At 40.1% G+C, this 27,686-nt stretch overlaps 3 protein-coding genes across 3 annotated transcripts; all 3 read left to right on the forward strand.

Moving 5' to 3' along the window:
- Positions 1–2,581: 2,581 nt before the first annotated feature.
- LOC136244834 (uncharacterized) lies at positions 2,582–7,559 on the forward strand. Its single transcript, XM_066036382.1, has 3 exons — positions 2,582–4,470; positions 4,520–5,292; positions 5,335–7,559. The coding sequence occupies exons 1-3, from the start codon at positions 2,582–2,584 to the stop codon at positions 7,557–7,559; spliced, it is 4,887 nt and encodes a 1,628-aa protein (XP_065892454.1).
- A 10,879-nt stretch (positions 7,560–18,438) lies between these two features.
- On the forward strand, positions 18,439–19,374 carry LOC136244836 (uncharacterized). The gene has a single exon (XM_066036383.1). The coding sequence runs from the start codon at positions 18,439–18,441 to the stop codon at positions 19,372–19,374; it is 936 nt and encodes a 311-aa protein (XP_065892455.1).
- A 4,986-nt stretch (positions 19,375–24,360) lies between these two features.
- Positions 24,361–26,529, forward strand: LOC136244490 (piggyBac transposable element-derived protein 4-like). The gene is made up of 2 exons (XM_066036084.1): positions 24,361–26,139; positions 26,192–26,529. Exons 1-2 carry the CDS (start codon positions 24,453–24,455, stop codon positions 26,383–26,385), a joined length of 1,881 nt encoding a protein of 626 aa, XP_065892156.1. The 5' UTR covers positions 24,361–24,452; the 3' UTR covers positions 26,386–26,529.
- The last annotated feature ends 1,157 nt before the right edge of the window (positions 26,530–27,686 follow it).

Here is a 27,686-nt window from a genome sequence, read left to right on the forward strand (position 1 = left end):
TAACTTTTGTCAAGTGACGGATGTACCTTTAGTGAAAAATAGCAACTTATATGGTACCAGGTACATACGTAAGTATAACCTATGTACCTAGTGCATTTGTGCTTATCCACTGTCTTCCAAAACGTCTTGATGCCTTCCACCAACTCTTCCTTGGTATGTGGCTTGGCTTCTCGCGGGATAAACTCTTTGAGCTCATGCCAAAGGTTTTCAATGGGGTTGCAGTCAGGGCTCTCGGCAACGGTCTTCCACCAGTTGATCCCATTATTCTGAAAAAGCATTGGACACGACCCGAAGTGTGTTTCGGGTCGTTATCCTGCATAAAGCGATGACCATTTGGAAACTTCTCGGAGATAAATGGAAGAAGATGCGAGTCCAAAATCCTGGCGTATACTTTGGCATCCATTATTCCCTCAAAAATACAAATTTTTGTGGGACCTTTCAGGCTAATTCCAGCCCAGACATGCACCTTTATAGGATGCTTAGGTCTAGGAAACAAAATTGAACAGCACTAATATTATATGCATACATATATGTACAGTCACTAGGAACTACATTAAGCACCTTATGTAGGGTATAAAGGAGCATAGCAATAATTTGTCAGTTACAATCTGTACTTATGTACGTATGAACACTGAAGTTGGTAGACATTTCTTTAAAAAACACTTCAATATAGTGGCCACCTCTAGAAGGCCTAGGTCCCTTCATTTAACAGTCACCTCAATATTGTGACCATATCATGAAGCTCAAGGTCCCTATTAATGAAGCTTCACTGTGTTATGTACATAACTACATAAATGGATGCATACTCAGAATGCTTGCTTGCCTGGGTTTGTTCTTAGGAGAACAGTTTTTTTTTACGGTAACAGAACCGCTTGTGAGTATCGCATTGAATTTACGATTCGTCGCTCCATATGACATTGTCAAACCCGTATTCTGCTTCATTTAGGTACTGCTTTGCCCAGGCGAGCCTTTTCTGCTTGTTTATTTCTCTTATTAGCTGACAGTATGCGCTGCCTCTGTAGGTCCATCCCAGAGCCCTGCAATACCGTAATACAGATGATATAGAAACACGCATACCCCTTTCTAATAAGAGTTTGTGCAACTGGTAGGTTGTAGTTTTATCATCCTTGTTCATCTGTTCGTCCACGATCCCCTTAACTTCTGGCGTGAAAAAACCTCTTCTTCCTCCTCCTTGTATAGCAATGGTACCGGTTCTTTCATATCGTCGCAGGAATTTCCAAATAGCTACCCGTGAAGCTTTGATGTCTTGTTCCCGAAGTAACTTTTCTATGCTTGGAGGTTTTCTTCCATCGAAGTAGTACTCCAAGATTTTCACCAAGACTTCTGAAGAAAATACCATTCTTACAATCGACTTCAATTAACGCACATTACTCTAAAAAGTGCCCATATGTAATTGTTTCGTACGGCAATGTGACTTTAACGGTATTGCACCATGTGGATGAGGCTGCGTGGTTGGGTTAAGCTGCTTGGACATGAAGCTCTGAAGACTTTGGCAAATCGAAGGTAAAACTGGTTGTGATGTAATTGTAGTGCTATAATAAGAATAAGTTGGTCGCACGTGAGTTCACCTCGTGTCAAGTGGTGATAACGACGGCAAGGGTTGTGACGGGTGAAGTCGACAATAAGGAACCAGACGAATCGCTTACATGGTCCTTCGAGCCGGACACGCACTGGTGTACAACGGCAAGACAGTCAGTAGCAGAAATCTTTAACCACAAACGCAGACACCTTGGTACCGGGTTATAAATGGTACCCGACCAGGCTAGTGCATTGTGTCAATTATTGTGTATTTCTCTGCTGTTTTCTTTAGGCGATCCGATTCAGTTTGGTGGACACCAATTAGAATTTATTGTAATTGACACCCGTCGATACTTCGACTAAGAGTTGCAACATTTTTCAATTGTTAGCGACGATGGAAACCCTTGCACGAATCAAGAAAGTGAGAGCTGGACATCGTTCGTCAGCCTCAAGACTGATGAATCAGCTGGAAGAAGCAAGTGCCGTCACTGGAGGACCGGCACTCGAGAAGCTGCATCAGTGGAAACTTTCATTGAATGAAAAGTTAGTTAAACTTCGCACCCTTAATGACGAAGTGTTGGCATCAATCGAGGATGATGCGATAGAGGAAGAGATAGAACAAGCAGACGTGTTCTCTGAATGATTACAACAGTCAATATGTCACGTAGAGCAGCTTATTTCAACACGTCGAAATACACCTCCCACACACGGCAGTTCGCCAACAACTACCGCATCAACAACTACAACAGACACAGCAGCAACTACCACAGCAGCAACTACCACGGCAACAACTACCACGGCAACAACTACCACAACCGGCACAGGTGCTGCTTCAGAACTAAGGCCAGAACATAGAGTGACACCAGCTACAGATGCTGGTAGCAGAGTCAAGTTACCTAAGCTAGTGCTGAAGACCTTTAACGGTGACCTCACTAAGTGGGAAGCATTCTGGAGTACATTTGAATCATCCATACATCTTAACCCATCATTGTCTGCAGTAGATAAATTCACGTACCTAAACTCATTGCTTGAAGGTTCTGCAATGAGAGTGATAGCGGGCTTACAACTCTCTACTTCTAATTACACCGAGGCAATTGACATTCTTAAGAAGCGATTTGGTAATAAACAGTTGATTATTGCTCGCCATATGGACACATTAGTAGAACTAGCATCAGTTCCATCTGCAACCAACACTAAGGCTCTTCGCCGCTTTTATGATCAAGTAGAATTTCAGGTACGAAGCCTCAAATCACTCAGTGTTCCTTTGTCTTCATATGGACATTTGTTGTCATCCTTATTTATGAACAAGTTGCCTGAAGACCTTAGGTTAATTGTCAGCAGAGAAATTGGAGATGCTGAATGGACTGTAGACCAATTAATGACTATAGTAGAGAATGAAATCAGTGCTCGGGAGAGAGCCTTTTCTTCTACTGGAGGTTCACAAGGGTCTGTGATGTCCACTACAGCAGCCTTTATTGCAGGTGATGGCCAACCCAAGTGTTGTTATTGTAGACAGGGACACTCTTCATCGTCTTGCACTGTTATAACAGACATCACCCAGAGGAAAGGTATTCTAAAGCGAACAGGGCGTTGTTTTGTCTGTCTAAGAAGGCATCACCTCAGCAAGGATTGTAGATCCTCCGCCAAGTGTGCGCATTGCAGTGGACGGCATCACTCCAGTATTTGTAAGAACAGTCGTACAGTCTCTAGAGGACAACCACGCTCAGACTCCCAGAACCATACTGCTGCAGAACACAATGCAACAATAACGCCACAGTTACCGCAATCCAGTTTACCAACACTGCAGCCACCAACATTCAATTTACAAGCTCCACAGCCACTGCCACCTGGTCAGCAGGACATACCTACTACCACCCAGTTGTATTGCGTCAACACAGAAGTCCCAGTTTTGTTGCAAACTGCCAAGGCGTATGTACACAAATTAGATGAACCTAAGCGTGGAATGACCATTAGACTGATGCTGGATGGGGGGAGTCAGCGGTCCTACATAACACAGAGAGTGAGGGATGCACTGGGGTTGTTACCAGATCGTGTTGAACAGGTTCAGATCAAAACGTTTGGCTCAGATACCACAACAATGCAGACAGTGGAGATGGTGAGAGTTGGTATACCTCTTAAGAATGGTACCACTGTTAAATTGATGTTGTCTACAGTTCCGCTTATCTGCGAGCCACTATCTTGTCAACCGATTGCATATACCAAGGAGAAATACAGACATCTCAGTGACCTTAATTTAGCAGACTTTTCTAGAGTTGGCGATGACCTGCAAGTAGATGCCATGATTGGCTCCGACCACTATTGGCAGCTGGTAACAGGACAAGTGATCCGTGGGCAGAGTGGTCCAACCGCCATTGATACTCATTTAGGATGGGTGCTATCTGGTCCAGTCTGTAGTGATGCTAACTTGCATAACCTGAACCCTACTCACTCGCTCCTTGTTCAAACCTCTGATGTACAGTCCATGGACCAGTTGCTTAAGAACTTCTGGGAATTGGAGTCACTGGGTATACAATCCGTCGAACCTTCAGTCTATGACACTTTCAAACAGTTCATTAAGTTTGATGATGGCAGATATGAAGTAAGTCTCCCATGGCGCTCAGATCAGATACGGCCTCCCAGTAACTTTCTGCTAGCTAAGAGGCAACTTGAAGGACTGCTTAAGAGGCTCCGTCATCACCCCGAGGTACTACAGGCATACAATGCCATCATCCAACAACAGTTAAATCTGGGTATTGTGGAGAAGGTCAGTGATGAGGGCTGTAAGGACACTGATGTAAATAGAATCCACTATCTTCCTCATCACGCAGTCATTCGTACAGACAAACAAACAACCAAACTAAGAATAGTGTACGATGCTTCTGCTCAGGACAAAGGCCTATCTCTGAATGACTGCCTATTCTCAGGGCCAAAGTTTGACCAAAACATCTTAAGATATTCTCCTCAGATTCCGCACTTACAGGGTAGCCCTTATAGCTGATGTGGAAAAAGCTTTCCTGATGATATCTGTTGCCAAGGAGGATCGTGATTCCCTAAGATTTCTGTGGACAGATGATGTTGCCAAGCCACAACCAGAGATCCAGGCGATGAGATTCACTAGAGTTGTTTTTGGAGTGTCCGCAAGTCCCTTTCTACTCAACGCTACCATTAGCTACCATCTTGAGAAGTATCGTGATGACCACCCAGATCTAGTGAACACCTTGAAGCAATCCATTTACGTTGATGATGTTACATATGGTGCTGATGACAATGATGATGCTTATAACCTGTATAGTACATCCAAGAAGCTGTTTGCTGATGGAGGATTTAATCTACGTAAATTTGTTACCAATTCGTCCCACTTGCGTCAGAGAATAGCTGCAGAACAGAAGTTGCCAACTGAGGTGGAGTTGTATGGTTGCATTATGGAAGAAGATGCAACATACACAAGCAATCTTCTGACAGGAAGCATACCTGGAGGACATAAGGTTCTGGGCGTAAGTTGGGACCCAGTACGTGATGTGTTGTTGTTTGATATAAGGGATATAGCCAATTCTTTGCACACTTTAGAGCCAACAAAGCGAACTATTGTTGGTTTTGCTTTCCGATTTTATGACCCTCTGGGTTTTCTAGCCCCAGCAATAATAATGTTAAAGATGTTCTTTCAGGAGCTGTGCAAGGTTAAGCTGGATTGGGATGAGCAATTATCTAGAGAAATGTTGACTAAATGGAAAGGTTTGCTCTCCAGATTTCAAGGTACTGTTATCACGCTTCCTAGATGTTATTTTCAATTTATAGACAAACAGTCACCAAGCATCCTGTATGGTTTTTGTGACGCCTCCGCTGCTGCTTACGCCGCAGTTGTGTACCTCTGCGTTGGCTCACAGTCTGCTTATTTTGTAGCATCCAAGACGCGTGTAGCGCCACTCAGCCAACAGACTATTCCCCGATTGGAGTTGCTATCTTGTCTCCTACTTGCCAAACTTATGTGTCATGTGTTTGAAGCACTTAATACAGTGATTGATGTGAAGATAGGCTCATGCTTTACAGACTCCAAGGTAGCTCTCTTTTGGATACAAGGTGAAGGCAAACAGTGGAAGCAGTTTGTTCATAACAGAGTCACAGCAATCAGACAGTTAGTGCCAGTACAACACTGGGCACATTGTGCCGGGAAAGACAACCCAGCCGACTTGCCTTCTCGTGGTGTTTCGACCAAGGACTTGGAGAAGAGCTTGATGTGGAGACATGGTCCAGATTGGCTACCCAAGTTTTTACCTGCTGACTGTTCTGATGAGGGATCCATGCCAGAAGACTGCATCTCAGAAATGAAGGTGAACAACCCCAGCAGTCACACTTTACTGATAGCAACAGAGAATCCTGGTATCGGGAAACTGATTAACTGTGCACACTACAGCAAATTACAGAAGCTGTTAAGGGTGACTGCACTTGTGCGGAAGTTTGCTGCAAGGTTCAAGATGGTTGGTGATGTTGCCTTGGTTGACTGGACGATCACTGCTTCAGACCTAGAAAGAGCAGAACTGGATTGGATTACAGATTCCCAAAACCAACTGACCAGTGAAACCAATTTTGAACTATGGAAACACCAATTGGACTTATTTGTTGACAAACACAATATTTGGAGATGTGGTGGCAGACTGAAGAAGGCTAACATACTGTATGGACAAAAGTATCCGATTTTGCTCCTCAAACACCATCCATTGACTACCTTGATTGTGCAATATGCACATGAGCGAACCTTGCACAGCGGTGTCAAAGATACTTTAACAGAAGTCCGGTCTAAGTACTGGCTTGTCAAGGGAAGGCAGTTCATTCGTAAGATCATCTATCAATGTGTCGTATGTCATAAGCTAGAAGGCCAGCACTACAGAGCAGCACCTCCTCCGCCGTTGCCAGATTTCCGCGTGAAGGAAGCACCTCCATTTGCATATTGTGGAGTTGACTTCGCTGGACCTCTCTACATTAAGGTGGAAGATAGATCAGAGAGCAGCAAGGTGTGGATTGCTCTGTATACATGTTGTGTTACCCGTGCTGTGCACCTTGAGTTAGTCCCTGATATGACCACACAGACATTTCTGAGGTCTTTCAAGCGATTCACAGCTAGAAGGGGGATTCCGCTTCAAGTTATTTCGGACAATGCCAAAACCTTTGTTTCTGCTGCACTAACCCTTGATAAGATGTTAAGTGACCCAGAGGTGCAGCAGTATATGGCAGGCTTGAAAGTCCAGTGGAGATTTAATTTAGAGAAAGCACCATGGCAAGGCGGCTTTTTTGAACGAATGGTCCAATCGATGAAACGATGTCTAAGAAAGACCATTGGCAAGTCGCAACTATCACTTGTTGAGTTGACAACTGTGCTAGTTCAAGTTGAGGCCATTCTTAATTCAAGGCCGATATCTTATGTATCTAGTGAGGATCTTGAAGAGCCATTGACACCTAGTCATTTGTTGAGTGGTCGTCGATTACTGTGTCTACCAGATGGTACAGATGTAAACCGAGTTGATGAGGACTTTGACATAACCTTTCAAGATCTCAGGGATAGAGCACAGAACCTTACCAAAGCACTGAATCAATTTTGGAGTAGATGGCGTGAAGAATATCTTCTTCAGCTTAGAGAACGATACTCTACCACTGATGAGGTTGGTGTACTACGATCACCTATACCTGGCGAAGTGGTTGTGATACATGATGAGGATCGTCCACGTACACAATGGAGACTGGGCAGAGTCAGTGAAGTACTGAAGAGTTCTGACGATCAGATAAGGGGTGTAGTACTGAAGGTCAACACTAATGGTCGACTGTCGACACTGAGAAGACCTGTTACATGCCTTTATCCGCTTGAGATTGCTCCGCAGATGTGTTCAGAGGATCAGATGCCTATTAAGATGGCTCATCAAGAGAATACAGACGCATCAGTATCCCAATACAGATGTAAAAAACCTGTCAGAGTAGCAGCTCAGAGAGCCAGACAACAAGTACTGAAGTGGATGACTGACTCTAGTTAACCTGGTATTATGTTAACATATATGTACATGTAACATATGTTATGTTGTAATTAGGACCACTTATGTACCTTCTAAGTTGACCATGGGTCAACTTGGGGGGAGTGTGATGTAATTGTAGTGCTATAATAAGAATAAGTTGGTCGCACGTGAGTTCACCTCGTGTCAAGTGGTGATAACGACGGCAAGGGTTGTGACGGGTGAAGTCGACAATAAGGAACCAGACGAATCGCTTACACTGGTATTTGTATTGTCATGGAACTAGTCGTACCATATGTCGTACCATATGTCGTACCATATGTCGTACCATAGATACTAGAATACATAATGGATTGGAAACGCAATACATTTTACGGTGACGGGCTCGATACGGTCACGTGATTTATGGCAACGTTACCAAGTGTACAAACTGCAGTTGTTCTTAACACTGAGACTACTATTACAGGTTTTATAAAGCGTTAAATCATTGCTAAAGGATTTAGCTATTTATTAGGTTGTGACTGAAGGTTAGTCGTTTCATGCAACCGAAGGTGTGAAAGAAGGAAGGCGAAATTTATATTCAAAAACTAGTGTGGGGGTTTTAGTGCATAGGGTGTATTACATACGAAGTTTTAGAAGTGCTGAACAGTTTATTACATACGAAGTTTTAGAAGTGCTGAACAGTTTCGCAACATAGTAATGAATGCAAAATATAGCACTGTACAGCAGTTACTTTCCATAAGCGAAGCAAAAGAATGGCTACATGACGGTAGTGGCTGTGGGGGTTTTCCTGGCTTTGTGAAAACGAGTCTAGCGATACATGCTATACTAAAGAAAAGTTCATACATTCAAGAGTCCTAAAAAAGTATGAACGAATTGAACAAGACACCTGTTTTCGAGAAAACTCTGGGGCGAATTCGACAAAAATGTATTGTGCCTATTTAAAATGCTGCTGTGCCCTGTAAATTTTATCACGTGACCGTATTGAGCCCGTAACCGTAAAATGTATTGCGTTTCCAATCCATTATGTATTCTAGTATCTAATGTCGTATGTACCTTTTCCTTTGCTGTTAGTGTGCCTTCTGTCGCCGCGTGGTGTTATAGGCTGAACCGCTGAACAAAGCGACATGAAACTTTGGCGAAGAGTGAAGGTAAAACTGGTATTTGTATTGTCATGAAACTAGACGTACGTACCATTTCCTTTACGTATAGTGCACCTTCTGTCGTGTTCCACTGTACTGGTCAAGTAGAGAAACTGAGATATTTAACTGGAAAAGATTGTGACCAAGCTAAGTTATGCTATGGTTTTGCTTTCTAGAATAATCCATTTGTATTGTTAATGTGTTTACAATCTTTAATTCATGCATATTACACAGCTAGTTGGTGAGCAATAGGAGTTTAAATATTGATGCTGATACCTCGATGCCTGATACTTTGGCATCAAGTACTTCTCAAGAAGAATGAAATTTTTGATGACTGGTATTCATGTGATTTTTTGTTTGAATTGGCCAAACAATTTACAATCTTTCCATTGTCATGTATTATCACTGTAAACATTTGTCAGTGCATGACATGCTGCATTCTTAACTTATGTAAGAACCTTATTTTTTCATTGCTCGATGCACAAATTCAACTTTCAAGTTTGGTTCTCAATATTGGTATTGACACATGAATACTTTGACTGTATAGCCTTGTTCGATTAAACTTGTGATAGCCTGAGGTACACAACAGCACAGGATTGTTTGTTGTATATGTATCTACATATTATTCTTTTTCTCAATCCAGAAAGAAGTCAGCTGATCATATACGTATATGTACATATAGTTCATATTGTTGTACAGTGTACATGTGCCGGCTGGTATAATATATCATTAACATATGCATGTGTATTTGCTCATAATCCGGAGCCAACTACAGTTAGTTGTGTGCATCACTGCGTTTCTTTTTATACTGGGTAACACTTTTTTGGCATAGTATCATGCGTATCTCTCAAGTTCTATACTGGTTAACACTTTCTTGGCATTGTAAGCCAAGGAAAGAACCACAGTCTCTCTTTGTAGGGTTCACGTTATCAATAAAATCTTCAGCAACAATTAATGTTTCAAGCTTTGTGGTGGATAACACCACTACATACGTATTAAAACTCTGTATCGTTTATTGTCATTTCTCTTCCAAAAGTAACCCTACATAGCATGCATTGTTGTATTCCATAGAATAATACATATAACGTAATGCCAACTGCATCTGATCATGCAACACCTGATTTGAACTGTCAATAAATACTGCTCAACACTAGAAGGGGCTTTTCCACCTCCACCAATCTATGAATATGCGATGCGAAGCATAAGTGCATCTTCAGTTTATTATGTGTAGTAGGTATCACTGTAAGATTCAAATGTTTCGGTGACAAAATTTCACCATACGGAACACAGCCTTCCTCTTGTATCCATTTAGATCACGATGACTGACATTGTATTGGTACATGCGCAGTAGCTTCTTCAGCCCATCATTCTTCTCTCCCATCAATAATCTTTTGTTCCAATAGTGAAGAGCAGTTGGATTTTATCTGTCACACCATATTCTGCATTAACTGGCTGCGTTAACACTCATCCTGTGTCATACGTTAGAGCGATATGTGAAACTACGTACATACAATACCACTTGTTGATTGTTCTTGCATGCACAACTTCTCTTTTATAGTGTCGTTCAACACTTTCCATTGGACCTGTGAATACAACAAGATGACATATATAATCTATCACCTACAGTACTTGGCAGACAAGTGTGTGGATCCTTGATGGATTGCGTAAATTAATTACTTAATCCTGTGCTGAAAACCTCAGGCGACCCCACTGTACCGGAATGTCACTAAGTGAAATAAAAAGGCTAGAAATGAACAGGGCAAAATAAATATAATATGTAATATGATTGAATTGTGGTGCTGTACATATGTATAAAGTATTTGTGATGCTAATGGTGCCATATATAATGTATGACCTCACTGACAATGACAGGTTTGAATATATCACTGACTGGATACAGGAGTTACAGGGATACTCTCAACACAATGGTATACCTAGCAGATGTAATGGAACTTGTGCAAGTAAATATAGCTAAGTATACTGTTGTTTATTACAAATCGTACCTGTAGTGATGACAGAGGCTATACACATTGAAAGTAGTGACAGGGTGCACAACTATGGGACTTCAACTGTTTTTTTGTATGTACGTATGTCAACATATTATTTTTATAAATCATAAAAACTGCTGAGGGTTACTCAGTGTACAAAAATATTTTCTATGGCTACTCTAAGCAGGGAAATATCCCATGTTGGGTAATCTAGCGGTGATAAACCAATGTGACCGCATTTTGGAAAATCAGTCTTGATGTCACATTTGACAACCCAAATATTATTTAATTTCAATCAACTTTACAGTAATTAGCTATAGAATCAGTAGAATTATAGTAAATCCTGCAAAATATTCCAACAGGTCTTCCTTAATGGAAATAGTGAATTGTAAAATTCTATACGTGGCATTAAGACAAAATCTGGTCACATATTTTGTAACAAGGACCTTTAAATAATAAATATAATTAAAAAGAGTCCACATCTCTTACTCCAGTATGCATACTTTAGCCAGGTGTATAGATCTGTGCGAAGTAAATAAAGTAGTAATTATAAGTTTTGATGTCCTTTCTTTCTAGAATGTGCAGTTTGACTGAGGCACATAATAATGTGACCAAATTTTGGAAAATCACCCTTATGGGTGCATTGTACACATTAACTATTTAGCTCTGAATACACCTTGTAAATTGAAATTTTTACCCATTTAGGGTTACAATCAACTATAGATGCTTTGAATTACAAGAAAAATTTCAGAAATATTTGAAGTGTTTTCTGCTGTCAGCAGCACCATGGTGAAATCAAAAATTCTAATTGTTTCAGGCACCACCATAAGGATGATTTTCCAAAATTCGGTCACATATACAACCAGATTTACACCTCCAGTTTCCTCCTTTTCATCATCATAAGCCAGAGTGCAGTGGGACACAATCACAACAAAGAATACAATGTTTTGAGTAAATGGGTGACTGCATCAGTTCAAAGAACTGTTTTTCAGCAGTGCCCTACATACAATATGAAAACAAATTACACAGCATTACTACAACATACAAAGTACAAGAATAATAATAACAACATGCATACTGCAGTACAAGAACAGCTTGGAATACATTATTGTACATGTAGTCTGCCAACCCTTGCTTCTTTGTTTTCCTCTTCCTTTAAATGGGTGTCCTACTTTAGGCCGAACACTTGAACAGTCAGTTGGCATCTCTTAAACTAGTCTATTTTTTCTTTTCTTTGAAAGGCAGTCACCGGTCTCTGAAACAAAAGTGGTGTTCGGCTTTTTCCACATTCCTTCAAATTCGTTGTACGGATACTTTTCTTGTGTACCATCTTAGTTTTTCCTTATGGAGATGAATGAACTGATGGTGGTCTAAAGACATCACTGTGTTATCATCGGAATTACTTTCTGTTTTGTTGCGTTCTGATTCCATTCTTGCCATTTCATCTATCATCATAAATTCATACACAATGCCTGGGGCAAAAGAATATACCTAACAGATCAGTTAATATCCTTGATATCAGTGGTTACCTTTTCAGAATCGTCTCAATTGGTTTCCAGCTGACTTTCCATGCCTGCTGGCCAACCTCACATGCCTGCTAGTTAATCCTGTAGTACTTCTTGTCCTCTGAATCTATTGTGCCTTATTACATCTCGATTAGTCTGCAAAATGCCATCGACGCCTTCCACAGTCTCCTTTCTTGTAAAACTAGTAAATACTTCGCTACATACGTCAGCTGTAGTGTAAACATTATCTTGTCCATCATCAGTCTTCTCTGCAGAATACGTAAAAGGTGCTTGGTACATCGGTACGTCTGATAGTAACAACACTGATAGCAAAAGGATATACAGCTTACATGTTCAGAAATCTTGATTTCGGTCGATGCACAGGCACCTCTGATTTCCATGTTCAGAACCTGGCCCACACGCTTTAAAATAGAATCAGTATCACTGAAAAGCAACTTTTGATAACTCCACTAGAAGCTTCCTTGGTGGAACGTCCATCGCACAAACGTACACTCATTTTTTACGCTTCGGCTACCCGTTCACAAATATGGCATTATAACGTATACCCTATTTCTTTCTAATATGGAAATATCTATTTTATGCTGTAGCCTAGAGAACAGGCATTACATCAGTGCTTGGATTACGTCGACCAACATGCTATGTCATCACGTGACATGGTCAGTTATTCCAAATAGTGCATAGTGTAGTTAGCTCGTTGTCTTTGCTTTGCGTCGTAGTGGTAACTTAATATCCCTTTGAAAGTGAGATGGATTAGATTATAGTATATAGATATAGTCCAGTCTATGTATGGCTGTCACCAAAGTCAGAGTACTTGATCCTCGCGGACTAGGCCTTCAGTTTTCATTTTATATTTGGCTATCACAAGAATCTGTGTACGTATCTTACCAAGTAAGTGTATATGCAATTATGTACGTAGCTAGCTACATATTATTGAACAAAAAAATTCACTGCATGTGAATAGCTAGCTACATGTATTGATGTTGCTCCACTCGGTGCCTGCATAATAGAACAAACATGGAATCATATACGTTGTTAGTGTAAAGGCATTAGACATACTTTTAAAGTGTAGCTTTAGTAGCTCATACAGGAGTGTTTGTAGCTAGTTTCTGCCGTCGGTATTAAAGCAATGTCCTGACATGTCACGTAGTGCGTAGAGATCGGCCGAATGCCTGTGTGGGGGCAATAGATAGAATTACTAACTACTTACGTAGCTAGCAACATACAATATTGAACATCCAGCTATTTAATATTAGACTAGCTCCTTATACCTAAAAAAATTATCGTAATACGATATGGTACATAGTTATAGCTACGAAACGTAGTATGATCATTGGAGTAACTACGATCGTACTACGATACATTTTTTGTTAACTACAGTGAAACTACAACTACGCTATGGTGTACTTACGCTACGCTATGTTAACTTTATTTTGACGCGTACCGTATGTACAACTTTTATGCCGACTTGAAATTTTAGTTTGATTGCATATTAAGCAACCCACGTTTGTGGTATATGAATGCTTTTTGATTCTAAACTGGACTTGTTTTGTCAGATGTAATTATATGTATTATGATTTTTCTTGGTACTAGGTTGGTATACTTTTTGTATACACATGCGCATGTGTGTTTATATGTGCAAACATAGTTCTTTTTGTTGATAATCATTAAAAGTCTACATGTTAATATATTATACTACAATAAAACATTACGAAGGAAATAAAGTGTATCTTCATACAAGTCAATACCTAAGTTATCTGTTGACATGGGTTGGGGGATAATTATTCATAAAAATGTTAAGGGTACATAATATAATGGTACAATTGGTGCATACGAACATATGCAAGGCATGAGGGTTGCATTTCCAGAGCGCAATATAACTTTATCTGTCACTATCAGACCAAGATAAAAGTGATAGGTCATTTAGATTAGTTGGTCGGTCATGCTGCGTGGTGGATCTATGCTGGTATAAGTGACTACTATGAAATGCGAAACATGAGCTTTCTATGCTAAATAATAGTTAGACACCAAGACCAAGGGAACTAAGCAATTTAGTAACCCCAATGGCCTGAGGCTGTAGCATCCCGGCGCTACTAAGGGCCAGAGGTGTTACTAAATCGCTTAGTTCCCATTGGTCGCGGTGTCTAACTTATTTAGACTATGGTTTAAAGTACATACCTTTATAGCCAGAGCATTACGGTGGGGTGAAAGAGCAACGCAGAACGGTTTCTTCCTGCAGTCCTTACAGCGCCCACAACCAGAGTAACGGCTAGAGCTACAGTAGATACGCCTCTTAGTATACTATACTATTTGTCCAGAATTATTCGCAGAACACAGAGAAGAATTGTATTACAATATTATCAAGTACTCCAGTGCACCTTTCGTGTTATAATTATTTTTCACGTACATAATTGCTTGAGGGCAGGTTACTAAATGAACATGTGTAGGTGACTAAATGAGCATGTCAGGTGACTAAGTGATTTAGTAACCCAGTAAATGAGTTGAAACAAAACCACTTTTAGGGGGCAGTATGACGGCGTTTCCATCATACAGGCGAACAAATCACATTTATGGAATAATGAAAGCAGTCTAAAGCATACAACTCAAGTATGATTGGTCACTGCACGTATTCAGCCAGCAACTCGATAATGCATTTATCAAGCTTGCATTCGGACACCCAGGGAACACCTTTTTCCAAGCGTTTAACCAACTCATACAGTAGCGGACAAAATAAAGTTTACATTTTGTCTTTTAAAAACAAGTGTAATTTAGTATAGGCTCAATGGTTATTATGATTGAGTAGTCTTTAAAACGATAGTGTTTCGAAAGAAAAAACCACTGTATAATCGTTTAAACTATGATGCAAGCGTTTAAACTGTGACGTAAAACCATCGTGCAACCGTTTTTACGAACGCTAAAAGGCGCAAAACTATCTTTATAAAGAAAAAGCAGTCCTAGTACTGTATTTTTCAAGACTTGCAGAGGATAATATGGAAGGCGAAAGACCTGTAGGTGCTCAACAAGCAATGGCGATAATAAACGAAGAAACTGGTAAGCCATTAGTGGTTTGTGGGATATCCCCGTAGCATTAGAGTAATTTGTTGAGTAAACTTTGCACCGCCCAAACATACTAACCACAAACCACTAGTCCATTTATGGCCATTACATAATTTATTCGCCAGAGGGAGCATTTCTTCCATTAGTGCTTCAAAAGTGAAGCCAGAGAAAGTGGCCACAGGGAAGAAGTGTGAGGTTGGCAAGAGGAAATATATAGGCACTGTGGTTGCTAGAGGTAACACAATTTATATATAAAATAATATACAACATTATATTCCAGGCATAAAATTGAAATGGACAAGCTCGAAGACAAGTTTGTCACTGGTGAATGGTTTCCACCGGGCATCACTCCAGCAGCACCAACTACTAAAAAAAACAAAAAGAGGAAACATAAAGAGAACAACAATAAAGCAGAAAATCCAACCATAAAAAAATCCAACCATAAAAAAGATGCAGTATGCAAATCAGAATAAAGTGTATATAATCACTTATATTTTACAATTTACAGGTACTATTTTATTCATTACACCTACCTCTGAAGTAGGGTGTAGCTCTCTAGAGGTCCCAGCAACTAGTTCCTCAAGATCATCCGTGATACCTGCACCACCAGCGACAACACCAGTCAGCTTGCCACCAGTGACAACACCAGCCAGTTCGCCACCAATGATAATATCAGTTGGTTTGGCTGCAGTGACAACGCCAGCCAGTTTGGCTGCAGTGACAACGCCAGCCAGTTTGGCTGTAGTGATGATGCCAGCCAGCGTAGTGATGATGCCAGCCAGCGTAGTGATGACACGAGTTAGTGTGCCACCAATGACAACACCTGTCAGTTTACAACCGGTCATTCTTCCAGCTGTTACATCTGCAGTGGTGGCATCATCAACTAGTTACAATTCAACACCCTCACCATCTTACAGCAGATTCCCTTTTGTACCACCTACTACCACAACAAGCAGTATCACACCAGCTCATTAGTCAAAGAAATGACATCTCCACAGGCTGACAGGGTACTCGATGAATTAAGATACATTAACTGGGACCCATACGATGAGCTTGCATAGGTATCACGTTTTCATCTTACAGAAATGTATTCATTGTTATTACATACAGGCTCCGAGGATGATGTACCCTACACCTACAACAACAGTGACAATGGCAAAAACAATGGCAACATTAGCATCAACAACAGCACCAGCAACAACAGTATTGGCAACGACAGCACCATAAGTACTGACAACAATGGCACCAGTAACACCACTGAAATTGCCCAATTTTTGGCTTCTTCTATGAAGCTAGTACTGGAGAACCAGCATTTAATAATTCAACAGCTTAGAGCTTTTGAAAATACTTTACATCAAATAAAAGGTAAGTACCTTGATATATGTTTTCAGTTGTATATTCTTTCAATAGTGTGTGAATCCCAATCATTGACAACCACCTGCTTTGTTAATGAATCAGCCAGAAGTATTCCATTACCTACATGTACACATCAATTATCATCATGAAATCAACACATGGCAACGGATCAACAAATGTCAGCAGCAAATCAACGAACACCAACGACAAATCAACAGACATCAATGACAAATTAACAAAGATCAACAAGTAATCAACAAATGCTAGCAAACCAACCGATAGCAACAGACCAACAAGCATCAACATTGTCACCACCTGCTTGCATCGAGATACTAATATCCAACAATGCTCGTAAATATGGTATGGTTTCATCAAGTGAAATCAATAGACGTAGTTTAGTGGATCCAGACATCATTGTTGCCAAATATAAGCAGTACCATGTTGAAAGTAAAGTGTCAATACTTGCACAACTACTGGCCCAGAAGTCCTACTTTGGCGATGCTATACTAGGTAGATGCACTGTTGGGGGATGTAAAGAAGACCTTGCTCTTCCCATAGTGGAATTAAATCAATTGAAGGGAGGATTTTTCAATTGTTTCCTGAGTATTGGCTGGACCCCATCAAGTTTAAGAAGACATGGACTGCTTGTTCATACTCCATTGGCCAACGCTGCAAATGGAAGTGAAACCACGTGTAAAACTATATATGTCACTACAATATTCAAGAAGTTATTTATCATTGTATGTATTAATGTTTAATACACAATTACTGCATTATTGTTTATGTATGGCAGTGATTCTGCTTAACTTACCATTTGATGTTCTTTCGCTCTTCACAATTAGTGGTCTCTTTAATGGCCGCTGTAAAGCCATAACCTCACTTTTGACATCCGATGTTAAGCCTGCCATTTCTGTGATGCCTGCCAGTTTGGCTGTAGTGACAATGCCAGTCGGTATTTTTAGCAGCAACTGTCGAGAACTAGTAACTATGACATCAATATAATTATTATTAGATATTATGTAATGTGGTATCACGTGTATGTATGTTCTTGTTAGTGCCCTTCATGATAAGTGAGAACACGTGTAACGGCACATTGTAGTTCGCGAGTGGAGTATTCCATACCAAATCGTTCATAATGGAACCTAGTGCTTCGAACTATCTATCACATTTTGGTGCTGCATTGGACCAGGGATTGGGATGGATGCCCTTCAACGTGCTCGAGCTTCCAGATGCGGCAGCCATTCATTTGTTACGAAGCTACTAAACAAGGCCCAAGCAATCACTGACACTGATGAAGCCACTCCTCAGACGATTTCCAAACCGAATAGATCTTATGTTGAGCCAGTTGTCAACTAAGAAGCGCCAATTGGAGGAACTAGACGAAACTATCCTTGCGGCAACTACAACGGAAAAAGGTCATGAGGATGAAGTTACAGAAGTAGAGATGTACCACTTTCATCTAACTGAGCAAATCACCACTCTCCACTGGTTTTGTAGCCAACTACTGTCTCGGCAGGTCCAATCAGTGTTGAAGGAAATATTCTCTTCGATGAAGGTGCACAGCGCTCCTTCATCTCTCAGGACCTGGCAGACAGACTTTGCCTAAAGGCAACCCATACAGAACGGATCTCCCTGTCCTCCTTCAGAAACACCGTATCTGCTACTAGATCCTTACTAGTAGCCAGTATTTCAGTGCACACACAAGACCAGAGTGCCATACCAATGTCAGTCTTGGTAGTACCCAAACTTGCAGCCCCTCTACAGAACTCTGTACGTATGGAAAAAAGGAACGTGTCTTACTTGAAAGACCTGAAACTAGCCCACCCTGTTACCGAGGATGACAACTTTGAGATCAATGTTCTTGTGGGGACTGACTACTATTGGACGTTCGTCCAAGACCACATCATTCATGGCAATGACCCTACTGCAGTCCAGTCTCGCTTGGTCACTTACTCTCTGGCCCTCTGTTACATTCATCTGCAGCGGTATCCCTTGTTCATGTCAACTTTACTGCTATGGACAACCAGGACCTGGACGCTTCTGGACGACTGAAGCAGGTGGAATCTCCTCCAGCACAATGGATGCTGATGATTCCTTCATGAAGGCCTACATGCAGAGCAGTATCAAACGTCAGCTTGATGGAGCCTTATCACTTAAGTTCCCTTGGAAAGATGATCATCCTCCTCTGCCCTCGAACTTCTCCATCTGTGAAAAGCGCACCAGATGTTTGGCTCAGCGATTAGCCAAAACCCCAGAATTGCTGCAAATGTATGGCAAAATTCTTTCTGACCAGGAAAAGAAAGGGTTTATTGAAAAGGTGAATGACTTCAAAACTCACCTGGCACATTACATACCTCATAGACCAGTTAGGAAAGATTCAGATACCACACCTATCAGAATCGTTTACGACTGCAGTTGCAAACAGTCATCCCAGCATCCTAGTTTAAACGATTGCCTGCACATTGGTCCACCTTTCCTTAACCACCTCTGTGCCATACTCTTGCGCTTTCGTCTTTATGTGCATGCTGTCTCTGCTGACATCGAGAAAGTATTTCTCCATGTTCAACTCGATGAATCAGACAGAGATTGCTCTCGCTTCCTTTGGCTTTCTAACCCACAAGATCCGAGTAGCCCTTTCCAGCCTTACCGTTTCAAGGTTGTCTTATTTGGTGCTAGCTGTTCACCATTCATGCTCAATGCAGCAATCACATTTCAATTACAGCAGCATCCATCACCAGTATCCACCAGAATCTTTGAGGAGCCTATATGTTGACAATGTTGTTTCAGGCTGTGACACCGAGCAAGAGGCCCTCCAATTCTTCCTAGAGTCCTGATCACTGATGAACATATCTAAATTTAATCTACTTACTTGGGCTTCTAACAGTCGATCTTTGAGGGACTTAGCTAAACAGCACAATGTTGCTGATGAGAAAGAGATACGCCATGTTTAAGCTTTCCTCTCCTCCCTCAAGTCTTCAACTTCTTACACACTGACTAATAGTACCTAGCGGTGAGCTTGGATGGGCTGAATACTGTACGTACCAGTCAGTGATACGACTGAGTCCGCCGAATTTTATTCTCTTTCCCTGAGTCTTGAACTATTTCTACTGTGCCACAATAAGGTGCCTAAACCCTCACGAGCAGTGGTGACTTCCGTTGGAGCCGGTTTAATAAACCGGTGTGTCACACGAGATGACTCAGATATGAGCTCAAACGTTCCTGAAGAAACAAGAACGAGATAGACTCTAGTGAACGTCCAGTAATTATTCACGAACAAGTAAACACTTTAGTATCACCTTTTAAGCACTACAATTCCTCAGAGAAGCAAACCGCTTTCAACTACTCAACACGGCTCTGTTGTTAAAGAAGCCGTTTCTATGGTAATACTCTTCACTCTAAATAATGCGCTTGTAATAGAAATGGTATTTAATAATTGTACATATGTATTTCAAAATATTCTTGACTCTTGAGTAACAATTCGTCCTGCTTTCGTACTGTCTGTTTCCTTCACTACGTCTTGGTTAGCCTGTAAAATAAAACATGAGTAAATGGCTGCCATTGAAAAGGAAGCCTAAATAATTGCTTTCCTTTTTTACATTCAGTGGCTAGAATTGAACTGGTTAGTTAATGGAGAACATAGTGAGACAGCTATAACCTGCATGTGGCTCATTCATATGTATACTGGCTCACTGAGTTCACCTTAGCTACTAGCTAGCTGGTAATGGGAACTCTTCAGTTTGGTACCTTCACTTACTTGGAGTTCTCTTTACCCTTAGTGGGTTACTGTTACTCTCCTAGTAATCCAAACTCCCCTTTCAGAGTAAAATATTTTACTCCCCATAGTTACTGTTACTCAGTGGCGTAGCCAAGGGTGGGCATGGGCGAGCATTTGCCCAACCATCACAGTTTCTTGCCCAACCATTTTCTTATACTTGGAGTGGCTGTGAAACAATGAACACAGCATTTAGACAAGGTAAAGCAGCAATTAAGTGATGTGCAAACAATTGCCAAGTTGATGTTCAGTCATAATGCAACAGCTGCACAAATTAGAGATTGATTGTTTGTTATTTTATTTGTTGGGAAACAGTCTGATTCATTACACACTACACAGTCTCAGTTATAATAAGTACATGGAACAGTTATAATAAGTACATGGAACAGCTAAAACCATTGATCCTCAAAAGGTCCCTCCAACTGCAAGAGCAACACATTTTGACAACTTGCATGTGCATTGGAAGGAACTTAATGACTTACTTGATCCATTACTATGAGTAAAAGAATCAAAGCAACAGCTGATTGTGACAATTATATTTGTTCAGAATTTATATAAGAGGCGCTTACTTATATAACCAGTCTTATTCTTGCTTTAATGCAGCTATTTTACAATGCACTTATGAAATTTTATAAAAAGACAATGGATATCAATTTTGATGTTCACAATGACCAGATTTGCAAAAATTAGTCTACCTAATTGAGAAACCGTAATTTAGTGTGCTCAAGATGAAATGAAATTTTATCCAACTATTAAGTGATGCAGTAAAATTTTCCAACCTTTACTTATGAGTCATCGAGTTGGTACATTAAATGTGTGGAAGACCCATGCATTCTTCTGAATCATCTCAATACTTCACTGGCTATAAAAATTTCCCCAAGGCAGGTTTTAGATATGTTACTCTATAAAAATTTGCTTTCTAATGATACCAGAATCAGCTCTCTCCAAATTTTTTCCGGGTCCAACCTTAATTCTGCCGGACTATTATGATTACAGTAGTGTTGCACCGATAATTGGTTGAAGTATCGCTAACAGCCGATATTAGCTAATTTTACAAGTATCGGTATCGGCTACAAAGTGGAAACGATTTGCCAATTAACCCAAACCCACAATCAATCGTTAATGATGGCAATGAACAGGTGAAAGTAAAGAAGGCGGTGAGTGTAGCAGTAAGTGGTTTGCTGTAACTGTTTTGGCTTGTTTGTTTGCACAAGTATGGTTGCAAGGCTACAATAGGCTGAGTACATTTATCAGCCGCCCACGCAATTAGTTCATCACTCTTCACAAACTGTCTGGAGTCCCACTAAAAACACTGTTTGATAAGCTGGCTTAAATGTTTTATAACTACTTGGCTTCCTTTTCCATGAAAGGGGTTATTAGTGGCAAAAGTGTAGAAAACATTGCAAAAGTCAGCCTCCCACGCAATTAATTACATAGATTACATTATCATTAGCAATGGATTACATTATCATTACAAATGCAGTTTATACACATAAACTTTAGGTGATTTTCTGCTCCTCCTCCCCTGTTCTGAAGAATATCAGTAAATCTCGGCATATCGGCTACAGGAATAGGCAAATAATTGGTATCGGTAAATGTGAAAAATGCATATTGGTGCAACACTACATTAAAGTAATTCACAAAAATGTAGCCGTAACAAATTGTTGTATAGCATTACAGATGCTTGAATATAATCTTGAAGTGACGGTTCCTGTTGGTCTCCTAATCCAGAGTTTAGCAAGGAAAAGACTCGTTCTACAGCTGCTGAGGATGGCTGCACAAGTCAATTTTTTTTACTACAGTACACCAGTTTGGCAGACTTGTTTCCTGACTTTTCCACCATGACAGTTTGCCAACTGTGTCATCAAGATCCTCAACCTTAGCAAGACAAGCCAGAAGCTCAGCCTTCAAGTTGCATATTTCTTCAGTAGAAAGAAATGGAAAGGATTTAAAAAAATTTCCAACGGATGAAGCATCAGGGTTAAGATTCCTTATCATTGTTGGGTTTGTCAACTGTGAATCTTTAAAAGCCATTAAGGGAATTTTCAAGCTAGTATTAAGCTGTAGATTAAAATATTCTAAAACTGGCTGAAGATGGTGTAACTTCTACATATCTTCAAAAAATGAAGAGACTAGGCCTGGTGTGTGGACCAATGTCAGTTTTGATCAGAAATCATTTTATGCCTCTGAATTGTAGCAATAACTGTTGCATGACCTCCCAATTGCTCCACCATCTAGTATGGTTTTACATTGCAATAGCTTTGCCAGTTTGATCTTTTCACAAACACTTTGTTTCAGTGCTATGTGAAAACAGTGTCAACCATGCACTAACAAATTCAGTAAGACTTGGAAGTTTAAAGTGATCACCCACTGGCAATGCTGCAGAACAATAAAAATTTCCTGCAAGAAGAGATAGAGCTCTGGCTAATATTGTTTTGTCTGTGGATACTTCGCTCCTGTATCTCATAAGTGATCCAACTGATCCTGTTGTTGTTTGGGGAAAGGTAGCAGGACACTTTGAGAAGAAATGTGGAAAAATGAATGAGAAATCACTAGGTGGTGTGGAATATTTTTTGACGTTTCTTGATGATAAGTAAGTATATTGTCTACAGTGTAAAGACCAGGTATTTGAAAAACTTTCTGGATGGCAAGTAATGGTAGAGAGATCCACTAGTCAAAAGTTGAAAGCTATACGCACAGACAATGGAGGAGAATTTACCTCCACTGAGTTTGAAGCATACCTACGAGCAGAAGGAGTAAAACATGAACTTACAATACCGAAAAACCCAGAACAAAATGGTGTGGCTGAACGTATGAACAGAACCCTTGTTGAGACCGTTAGGTCAATGCTGTCTTGTACCAACTTACCACACAAATTTTGGGGTGAAGCTCTTTCCACTGCAGCTTATCTGCATAACCGAAGGATTATGTATTACTAATAAACACAATTAATTCTGTGTAAAATGCATGTGTGTAAAGTTCAGTGATATGTAGTTGAAAGTAGTCTCAAATTCAAAAATTTCCTGGGGGGGGGCATGCCCCCAGACCCCCCTAGAAGGCTTGTGCTTCGCACTGCGGGCTGTGCTTTGCACACCAGGATGTTACACCTCTATCTTACGGCCATGAAATTTCTTATGGCCATGTAATTTCAGATATGGCCAATCAAATTTACTTTTGATTGGCCATTCTGTCAGAGCAATAATTTTTCCTTATATTGTACACTGCTCAGTGACCTTTATTCCATATACACTATTCTATTACCTTAATTAACCAATAAATGAATTGAAAAGTATTGAAGTAGAAATAGTGTTGTTCATCTGCTTAGTAAACTGTGATTTGTAGACTGCATCCATACCGGACTAGGACAGATAATTCAAGGATTAGAGGTACTCATAGAAAGTTAGTGTATGTACACTGTTTATGGAGAATAATTATTTCAATAAGAATGCAGTGTAGCTGAGTCTACCTTAATGGCCACTTTAAACAGCAGTAGTTCTGATTGAGAGCAGCGATTGAGGCAGCATTAAACAAGTTATAGTAATGGACAATATAATTAGTCTAGAATTACATTGTGGTTTTTGACTAGAATTGCTAGATTGAAAGTTATGTACTTACTCCAGGTACGGTACAAATCAGCCACAACTTAAACGATCCATGCATTTACCACGCACGTCATTTACATGTGCCTGCTTCTCGTGCAAAGCCTCGTGCAACTTTGCGTGGATTTCAATACACTTAACAGAAAATATGCATGTAGCTAACTATCTAGCCATTACATTAGTACACATTTTATACTAGCATTGGTTGTTAGCTTAACCCTTTAAAGACCGCCGCCGTAATATTACGTCCAAATATAAACTCACTTGAAAGACCGCCGCCGTAATATTACGTCCAACTTCCCCAAGCTGCTAGATCGTCTTCTTCTCTTCATAGAGCTTTAATTCGAATATATATTATTAGATGCGCTTATCGGTAACCAAGTTCTGTCGTTAAGACTAAAAAATGGCGTTGGAGGTGATGATTTTGAGCGCTTGAGTGGGGCGGTCGTTCTTGCGCGGCTGTCCAATTCTAGCGACGAAATGGACGATTCTGATGATTCCTTAGAGGTTGTTTACGCTGGAATGGATGCAGGTGAGTTAGAAGAGGTGAGTTCTTGTGGTAATCTTTCTGGTAGCGACGATAATAATGAATCTGGGAGGGGAAACGAAAGCGTGATCGATCCTTCACTGCCTGGGCCTTCTAGCGGTTCTGTAGGTGTTTCTCGCCGTTCTAGTCGATTGTATCGAGCTGAAAACGAAACGGATAGCAGTGAGGAGAGTGCGAGAAGTGAAGATAGCTTGTCTGATGACGATGAGAGCGAAAGGGAAGAGAGTAGCCCACGTGGGAAAGCCCCCAAGCGAGCTAAAACTTCACAAAAGTCCGCGGAAACGGAATGGAGGAATGCTAATGGTTTTTCACCACTCCCCTTGAAGAATTTTGATAATAGCAACTCAGGTATTCAAGCACCTTTTAAATTGCCTACTGATGCAAAGGAAATGGACTATTTCAAGCTGTTTTTTGATCATGAGCTAGTAGGTGAAATTTGTAAAGAAACAAATAGCTATGCAAACCAGCTTTTAGCTAGTTCTACAGCAAAGACGAAAACATTGCAAAACTGGGTAAGGACCACTCACGATGAAATGTACAGGTTCCTTGGATTGGTTATTTTGATGGGTATTGTTGTTAAAAAATCATACACGGAATATTGGTCGACTAATCCAATCATTCATACGCCAATTTTCAGTGCGATTTTTACTAGGAAACGTTTTCTTCAGATCAAACGATGTCTTCATTTCTCAAGCGACACTGGAGGTGCTTCAGCAGATAGACAGACTGATAGATTGAGAAAAATTAGGCCTGTAGTTAGTTTTTTAACGAAACGGTTCTCCGAAGTGTTTATGCCATTGCGTAATCTTTGTATTGATGAGAGTCTTCTTTTATGGAAAGGAAGACTCTTGTTCAAGCAATATATACCAAAAAAACGCAACCGTTTTGGAATCAAACTATTTGTCCTGTGCGATTGTAAAACCCGCTACATCCTTGATTTTATTGTCTACACTGGTGATAGGAGCGACATTACCTTTGAGAAGGAGTTTGGCTATACTGGATCTGTAGTTAGGACTTTACTATCACCGTATTTAGGTAAGGGTCACATCTTGTATGTAGATAATTGGTATAGTAGCCCAACTTTGTTTGCAAATCTTTTTAAAAATCACACGGGTGCTTGTGGGACTGTTGGTGGTAGGCGTACTAAAATGCCATGCTTTAGGAAAATATTACGTAAAGGACAAATAGAAGCTTACCGAAATGATGCACTTTTGGCAATGAAGTGGAAGGCCAAACGGGATGTACGCATGCTTACGACTGTGCATAAACCGGATATAATAGATACAGAAAAAACTCACCATGCAACAGGAGAAATTATACGTAAGCCTGCCTGTGTAGTTGACTATTCCAAACACATGGGGGGAGTGGATAAAACTGACATGCAAATTAGCCTCACTGAATGTACACGTAAAACCCGTAAATGGTATATTAAATTGTTTTTTCACCTTGTCGATATGTCTCTGTATAATGCGTATGCTTTGTATAAAGTAAATACTGGTAAGAAATTACAATTTGTTGAGTTTCGTAAGCATATTGTAGAGCAGATATTTGAGCATCACTCAACCCAATTGGAGAGGACTGCATCCCCCAGTGCTGTGGACAATCCCAATCGTCTTGTTGGTAAGAGTGTATTGAAAAGTGTATTACATAAATATTATTGTACATATATCAGGTCGGCATTTTCCATCACCGGTTCCAGAGACTCCAGGGCAAGGTCGGACGACACAACGGAGATGCCATGTTTGTCGCACAACAACGCAGCGAGCTACAAAAAGAAAAGAAACGTGGTTTATGTGTACTGACTGTAACGTAGCATTATGTGTGCACCCATGTTTCAAGGACTACCATACATTACGTGACTATTGACATATGTGTAATGCGTATTATTATACTGTTGACTTGAACTATTTATAGACATGCAACCCCCCATGCTTTGCATATGTTACTATGCACCATATGCACCAATTGTACCAAGTATATGTACCCTTAAAATTTTTATGAATATTTATTCCCCCCCTTCCCCCACACAAACCCTATTATTCAAAAATGTTCTAGTATAAATTAACCTTTGAGAAAAATACTGGTTTGTGTTACATGATGTGCATCCTTACATGTGTGTGTGCTCACGTACATTCATGCTAGTGTGTGTGTTTGTGCATGCATGCATGCATGCATGCATGTGTGCGTGCTTGTATCACTGCGTCTGCATGTGCATGCGTTTGTGTGTGTGTGTATACAGCCGTGTGTGTGTGCATAACTCTGTGTGTGAGTTTGCATGCATGTGTGCGTGAACATGTACGTATTCATCCTATCATACATAAAATGAAGTGCTGGTGTAATGGGACACAGTAATAAAGGTAATATCAGAAATACAGACAGATGGATTTTAAGTGTTTCTATGGCAACACCAAAACAACCAGAAGCCTTAAAATGTACTGCATATGGAAAACTGATCTCCTTGATCTATATTGAATTTAAAAATTGGACAAAATTTGTTTTGATAAAGTATAGCAACAAGTTATTTTACAATATGCAAATATGGGAAAATAAAGTCAACATATCAAAATAATGGATTACAATAGCTACAAATATAGACACAATAACGTAAAACTGTTGAAGCCATATAAATACATAATGTGTTTGGGTTGGTTGTACGCCCGTACTTTTTCAGTCATGGAATGTTGTGGTAGTCATGGCAACACAGTCATGGAGATGTTATCAGAATTGTATTACTACGTATAGAAATGTATTACTATGCATTATTTAACTGTATCTATGGCAACACCAAAACAACCAGAAGCCTTAAAATGTACTGCATATGGAAAACTGATCCCCTTGGTCTATATTGAATTAAAAAATTGGACAAAATTTGTTTTGATATAGTATAGTAACAAGTTATTTTACAATACGCAAATATGGGAAAATAAAGTCAACATATCAAAATAATGGATTACAATAGCTGCAAATATAGACTCAGTAACGTAAAACTATTGAAGCCATATAAATACATAATGTGTTTGGGTTGGTTGTACGCCCGTACTCTTTCAGTCATGGAATGTTGTGGTAGTCATGGCAACACAGTCATGGAGATATTATCAGAATTGTATTACTACGTATAGAAATGTATTACTATGCATTATTTAACTGCATCTATGGCAACACCAAAA

This window comes from Dysidea avara, chromosome 14, assembly GCF_963678975.1.
Source record: "Dysidea avara chromosome 14, odDysAvar1.4, whole genome shotgun sequence".
Taxonomy (NCBI): domain Eukaryota; kingdom Metazoa; phylum Porifera; class Demospongiae; order Dictyoceratida; family Dysideidae; genus Dysidea; species Dysidea avara.

Coding starts and splice junctions, on each gene's coding strand:
- LOC136244490 (XM_066036084.1), top strand. CDS start 24,453: ATGGACGATTCTGATGATTCCTTAGAGGTTGTTTACGCTGGAATGGAT. Junction 26,140..26,191: donor CAATCCCAATCGTCTTGTTG/GTAAGAGTGTAT, acceptor TACATATATCAG/GTCGGCATTTTCCATCACCG.
- LOC136244834 (XM_066036382.1), top strand. CDS start 2,582: ATGAGAGTGATAGCGGGCTTACAACTCTCTACTTCTAATTACACCGAG. Junction 4,471..4,519: donor TGCCTATTCTCAGGGCCAAA/GTTTGACCAAAA, acceptor CCGCACTTACAG/GGTAGCCCTTATAGCTGATG. Junction 5,293..5,334: donor TTTGCTCTCCAGATTTCAAG/GTACTGTTATCA, acceptor TTCAATTTATAG/ACAAACAGTCACCAAGCATC.
- LOC136244836 (XM_066036383.1), top strand. CDS start 18,439: ATGACAACTTTGAGATCAATGTTCTTGTGGGGACTGACTACTATTGGA.